General features: G+C 55.4%; 1 protein-coding gene across 1 annotated transcript; it reads right to left on the bottom strand.

Annotated features, from left to right (window-relative positions):
• Positions 1-3,983: 3,983 nt before the first annotated feature.
• Positions 3,984-5,555, bottom strand: LOC124647642 (RHOMBOID-like protein 2). Its single transcript, XM_047187550.1, has 5 exons — positions 5,248-5,555; positions 4,993-5,156; positions 4,746-4,909; positions 4,363-4,616; positions 3,984-4,275 (listed from the first exon to the last, which is right to left on the bottom strand). The coding sequence occupies exons 1-5, from the start codon at positions 5,553-5,555 to the stop codon at positions 4,164-4,166; spliced, it is 1,002 nt and encodes a 333-aa protein (XP_047043506.1). The 3' UTR covers positions 3,984-4,163.
• Between the last annotated feature and the right edge of the window lie 817 nt (positions 5,556-6,372).

Below are 6,372 nucleotides of genomic sequence, written 5' to 3'. Positions count from 1 at the left end.
TGCTGCATTCCCATCCATGTGCAAAGTGCAGGAAACTAACCATAATGATGGATGTACGTTGAATAATCTGAAGTAATCTAGGCATTTGTCTTTCCAAATACGTGGCTGATCTCCATCAAATCTAGGGAATGACATTTTGAGGTGATGTTTGTTTGCAGAATCATTACCATGAGATGTTCTACCGCCGCCTGCGCCGCCATAGCCACCACCGCCTGCGCCACCATAGCCACCGCCGCCTGCGCCACCAGCTCCACCGCCACCTGCGCCACCATAGCCACCGCCGCCTGCGCCACCAGCTCCACCGCCGCCTGCACCACCAATTCCACCACCGCCCAGAAAACCAGGGCCTCCGGTAGCAGCGTTGTTGGTGCCGCTACCTCGAGGGGATTCTCGAACCGCGCCGCGCCCTAGTGCTCCTTGGCTCGCGGATGCTCCCGCCGTCTCCCCTTGCCATGCGACGCGCGCCGTCTTGAGCGTGCCCGTCCCTGCGATGGCAGTGGCGTCCGGGTCGGGGTCGTCCTCTTCCGGTGAAGGCGGTTGGTCGTGGAAGTGCTCGAGCGCTTGTGCTTGCGCATCCAGGCGCTCATCCATGCGTGCGAGCTGTCGGGCTGTGGCAGCGTTCGTCTTTGCCGCGTCCTGGATCGCGGCGGCCATGATGTTGACCTGCGCCACCAGCGACTGCTGAGAGGTGTCGATGACGGCGAGCCGACCATGAAGCAGATCGACCGCCGAGCGGATCTCCTTGAGCGACGCCTCTGTGGCCTCCGCCGCATCCCCCATGGCCTTGATCAGGAACTGCGTCTGCGCCGAGGGCTTGGTTGGCGCCGTCGCGAGGGATCGAGATCCGGGTTGCAGATCACGAATTCGCTCCGTGAATCTAGCCGAGGAAATCGGACCGGAATCTGATACCAAATTGTCACACCTCTATCCCCTGGCTGCTATGATTGGCAGCGTGAGATGTGGATCGCCTCTTGGGAGGAAGTGAGAAGAGAAACAAGGAAGGAGAAGACAGACACGGGACTATTTCCTTCCAATTCAACGATGCCTGATACAACTGTTTTTGGTGCCTCTTATAACCTGAGGTCACACACACACGAGACTCACGCTCACAGCACACCTACCTGACGCCAGCTAGTCCCACATGACAGCCTGGCGTCCGCCGTATGTCTAAGGTGCGTCGCTGATGCCGTCCGTACTGACAACAGTATGTAATTCGGACCGGCAATTTTAGCAGTCTAAACAGACTATCTGGATAGATATTGTAAAAGTCTAAAAGAGATACTGTAGTATAGTTGTTGGAACAATGGGTCATTTTTTGACATGTTAGGGCATCTTCAACGGAATTTCGGATGTCTAAATTGTCCCCGCGCGTCCGTTTGCGTCGCCTCGTGAACGCGAAAATGATCATGCGTCTGTTTGCATTGGGGTGTCTTCAGCGGGCATTTTAGCCGCGGGCCATTTTTCCTGGAACATCAGAAAACTGCATCAACAAGCAAATTGCATGAACATATAGCTATCATATTGGCTCAAAATCGAGGTCTGGAATAAGTTCATCACATTATGCACATGATAGGACACAAAATGTAGTCCAAAAGAGGCGCAAACATAGCCAGAACGGCAAATATAGTTAAAAAAAAGACCATGGTGCTTGACAACGGCAACGCAGATTAGGCGTCGCGTCTCGCGAGCGGGTTTCTGCGCGCTTTTTCAGGAACCAGGTCCTGGTTTTATCCATGCTGCCCAAGTCGGCCAGCATGATCCTTGTGCCCTCTTCCCAGATCTTGGCCTTGGCGTCCATCCTTTTGCCTTCAGCGTCTACCTTTTTGGACTCGACGTACAATCTTTGGACCTCAATGGCCTCTTTGGAGAGGTTGAGGTAGATGGCATTAGAGACCTCCTTTTCCAGGCGCCTCTTCTCGTCCCTTTTGGCCAGGGCGGCTTGAGACTCGGCCATTATCTTCTTCAATGTCTGGCTCAACGCATGGGCTCATACCTCCCGGGCAAGATCGTCTTTGTTAGCCTTATGACCCCGGGGACGAGGCGGAAGGGCTTTTTGCCCAAGTTCATCGTCTTCGCCGTCCACGACCAATGTGGATGTCCTATTCTTGGCAGCTTCATTGTAGGCCGCATAGCTAATCCTCCACTTCGTCACGTCCTTCAGCTTTCCCAGCAATGGACCATATAGAAGCCCTTCCTATGTGTTGCACTGAAATTCTCCAAAGCCCTGGGTACCTGCAATTGTTAAAAGTTAGGTTCATGGTTTGCTAATGCTAAGTACATAGATGGAATGATGATGCATGTTTCTTTACCACCGCCGACACGCCTATGCCGCTCTCGGGGTGGGAAACAACATGATCGACGGCGGCGCGTGAACTTGGAGGTCTCCTGTTTGATGTAGGTCCATCTTTTCGGATGGACTCTTCTTTGCGGTTGCTCGCGCATCTCGTAGGGCTTGTGGTGCTTTCTCTCTTCGTATTCTTGGACCACCTTGGCCGAGCAGGCTTTGCCCTTTTGCTGGGCACCATTTATACAGTCATTGCTGGTCGCGAGCCACGCATCGTACAAACATTTGTCCTCGTCGTCGTTGAAGTCGCTGGTCATGTGGCTCCCCCTTCTTCTTGCTAGCATCATCCCTGGTTAGGACGGGTCCGGTTGTTGGATGCGTGGGCTGGGTGGAGAACAGTCGTTCGCCATCGATCCTGCGTCTCTGTGCCAGAATCCTGCGTCCCTATCCCGACGCCGACTTCGCAGATGAAGCCGCCGCCGAAGATCATGGACTAGATATCACCCTCATTGCGTCCCGTCTAATAGGCCTACGAATCACCAGACGACAGACGTCAGACGAATGACACACGGCAGAGCGAGACACTGAGAGAGCAAACGTATCGGGTCGTCCATCATCGGGGCAGATGGTGTCATTTCCTCAAACAGGATGCGGGGCACCGGCATGCTCTCCTCCGGGATCTGTCGCATCTTTTGTGTCGTGGCCGGGCACAAGTCACCGCTCCTCGGTGTCCAGTTTAGGTCGGGAACCTGCGCCCCATTGAACTGGACCGGCGAGGCGCCGGAGGCGAAGCGCCACGACACTTGGATCTGCAAGGGTGCAGGCGTTCCAGGACGTAGCTAGGAACTTACCGAGCTCACCGATAAGACCGGTGGAGCGACGCCCATGATCCTCTCTTGCTTGACGAAGAGCATGGCTTCCGCTAGGCCAGGATGGAGTCCTATGTGGGCGCCGACTTTCACCTGCATCCGGAGAAAATGTGTTTGGGGATCGCGGCTGGGGAGCGACGTCCTCCAAACGCGGCACGAAGAAAACACGTCCCCCAAACGCTAAATCCGGCTCTGTTTGGGGGAACCGCTTTAGAGGACGCGGCTGGAGATGCTCTAAAAATTGTCCTCCCTTTCTCTTTGTATAAACAGCTATGTATATGAAAAACTCAAGATTAATAAGAGGTATAGGAAATCAATGTCATTTTGATGTTCTGAAATTGAGTTTCTGATGTTCCATATCACTGAAAGAAGTAGATTTTGCATCCTTTTATTTCGAATCTGGAATACTTCAACTTGTTTTCTGAATGTGTGTTCCTCTACAAAACGAGAGAAGTTTCTGTGCACCAATTATGGAAGGTTTCGTACGCCTGCGTATCATTTTTGAATGTATCCCTTCCTTATTGCCAGCAGCCTGTGCTAGATCTGACTGAATTGCGGCTGGCGCTTAGGTTTAGCTAGTTAGCTTTGGTCGGCAAGATCTAACATTTGTTAGCCCTTTGCTTTCCTTCTGGTACAGGAAAAAAAAACATTTTCCTAGTACACGAAGCCGCTTCTTTTGATACGCACCGACCACCTTTTCTCTTGGCTTAATGGAATCTTGCACATGTACTGATGTGAGTTGTACCGTGATAATCATTGGGTAAGAGTTGGATCTATTTGGCACACATATTTAAACTGAGGAGCAGCAGTTGCTGTCATGCACATGCTGGTGGAAGGTTCAAGATATTCCCATTTCAAACAACCGAAATCAACAGAACGAATCAATCATCGAGTAAATCCTGGGGTGTAGAGTAATATTACGTTATATACAGCATCTCTGCATCAAATTGCTACCAGTATGATAGTATGATGATACTAAAAGAAGAGGAGGTAGGTATTTGAGGTGTTTTTCATTTCCCACAGCTCCATTTGGCGGTCGGCACGCAGCTGAGGTAGTGGCACCACTGGCAGTGTTCGTTGCCGTTCACACCTCTGAAGAGCATCGCCATCCCGACAGTCAGCCTGCGCAGGGAGACAAGAGCTATCTATCAGTTAAAAAACCAAGCAGAATCCAAAACCTCAACTCGTCAAGGAAGTTGGTATGCTTACCCGATGACGGCGAGCACTGAAGCCACGGCCAGCAGAGCCCACTGGTATGGCAGGTACTTCCTGCCGGCGTCCTTGACGGAGGAGGGCAGCACGTAACGCTGCGACCATGCGTAGTGTGGGCGCATGAGGAGCACGAAGCCGAGAAGGAAGCCCGTGAGGAAGCCGCCGATGTGGGCGAAGTTGTCGACGTGCGGGAGCATGCCGATCGCCAGGTTGATCGCGATCACCAGCAGGAGCGTCACCAGCGCCGCCGCCTGTGGGTTCCCCGTCATGAAGCCACATTGTCAGCGTCAGAAAATTCAGAACAATTAAGATGCCCTGTGATTTCAGAACGGAATTTGGTAGTGCTGCCGAAGAATTTTTTGGGGTTGGGACTTTCGCACCTTGTTGGTGTAGATTGTCCAGTTGGTGAAGAGCTCCGAGAGCATGGCGCCGAGAAGGCCGAAGAGGGCGCCCGAGGCGCCGACGGAGATGTTGTCCCTGACGAAGAGGGACGAGAGCACGCTTCCGCCGACGCCGGAGGCGAGGTAGATGACGCCGACCCTCGCTGCAACGGGAACGTCAGTCAGTCAGCAGTTCAGTCAGGCGAGTAGTGGGCGTGGCCCGGAGACGAACACCTGGGGTACGTACCGAATCCGAACTGCTGCTCGAGCCTGAGGCCGACGAGCACGAGGCTGAGCATGTTGGCGAGCAGGTGGACGACGCCGGCGTGCAGCCAGATGCAGGTGAAGAGCCTCCACCCCTGGCCCCCGTGCACCACCTTGTCCCACACCAGCGCGCCCAGCTTCTCCAACCTGGAGGGTGCGCTCCGACGGTAAGGAACGGCGAGTGTCTGGTCGAATCGGAAAGGGGGGAGAAAAACGAGATCGATCGAGGTTAACTTACGTGGCGGAGGAGGGCCCGAGGAGCGGGTTCTGGCGGAGCGGCTGGAAGGCGAAGCGGCCGAGGAAGCCGGCGCCGACGCACCTCCCGCCGGCGCGGCGCGGCGCGTGCGCGGGGCAGTTGTTGGCGTACATGGCGACGGCGAACATGGCGACGTTGGCGGCCACGAAGACCGGGACGACCCACGGCACCCACTCCCTCTCCGTCTCGCGGGCCGCCGGGTGCTGCGCCTGCGGCGGCGGCGGCGGTGGGTACCCCTCCCACTTGCCCATCCCGGCCTTCCGGTCCGCGTCGTGCCCCGGGACTGCCATGGCGCGTCCGATCCGATGAGCTAGCTGGTGGGAGGCGGCGCTCTCGCTGTCGCGTGGTGGGCTGGCTGGCTGGCTGGCTGTGAGGTGTTGTTGCCTTTTGGGAGCAACGGCTTTAATTTGTTGGAGTACTAGGATGGTAACGGCAACAGGTAGTGGGAGACGAGGTGTCTGGGCAATAAATGGCGCCGCGGCAGGTGGTGCTTTGCTTCCGGCGCGTGTGGTGCGGGCGGTGGACGCGGTTTCGCACGGCCAGGGCCGGTGGTGCACGGCCCGTAGCCCGTAGCCCGTAGCCCGTAGCCCGTAGACAGTGAGGGGCTGAGTGGGGGTGTGCATGTGCTGGCCTCACTCAAGGAGGGGAAGAAGGAACGTGGGAAGCTGGCCGTGTGCGAGTTCGGTGGTCGGCGAGAGATCTCTCTCCGTTCTTTCTCCCTCATCTCCCCACTTCCTGCTCCATTGCCGCCGCCCACATCTTCCTCTCTGCCCCCGTGCGAGTTTGTTTCCTCGTGAAGATTTGCACGATCGAGCGAGATCTAAGTAGATGATGCCTTCGAGCTATCCATGCACACCGACACAGAGTCACCTCATTGTTGTGCGATCTAGCATACCAACGTGATCGGGAACCAACTTAATGAAGACCGCTGCCTCTAGGATCTCCCGCTAAATTGGATTCAAAAGGAGGTAGAGATTCCGACAAAGAGTGGTAGTGCCTAGGGAGCTTCGGACGCCCTACCTAGTGTTTGGGTCAGCCGCGGGAGGTGGTGCGGCCAAGGAAGGGGTACGTGTTGCGACTTACCTGTCCCTTTAAGGCACCCTCCGT

This window comes from Lolium rigidum, chromosome 4 (genome assembly GCF_022539505.1).
Source record: "Lolium rigidum isolate FL_2022 chromosome 4, APGP_CSIRO_Lrig_0.1, whole genome shotgun sequence".
NCBI classification, from domain to species: Eukaryota; Viridiplantae; Streptophyta; class Magnoliopsida; order Poales; family Poaceae; genus Lolium; species Lolium rigidum.
This window is presented reverse-complemented; position numbering and strand designations above follow the sequence as displayed.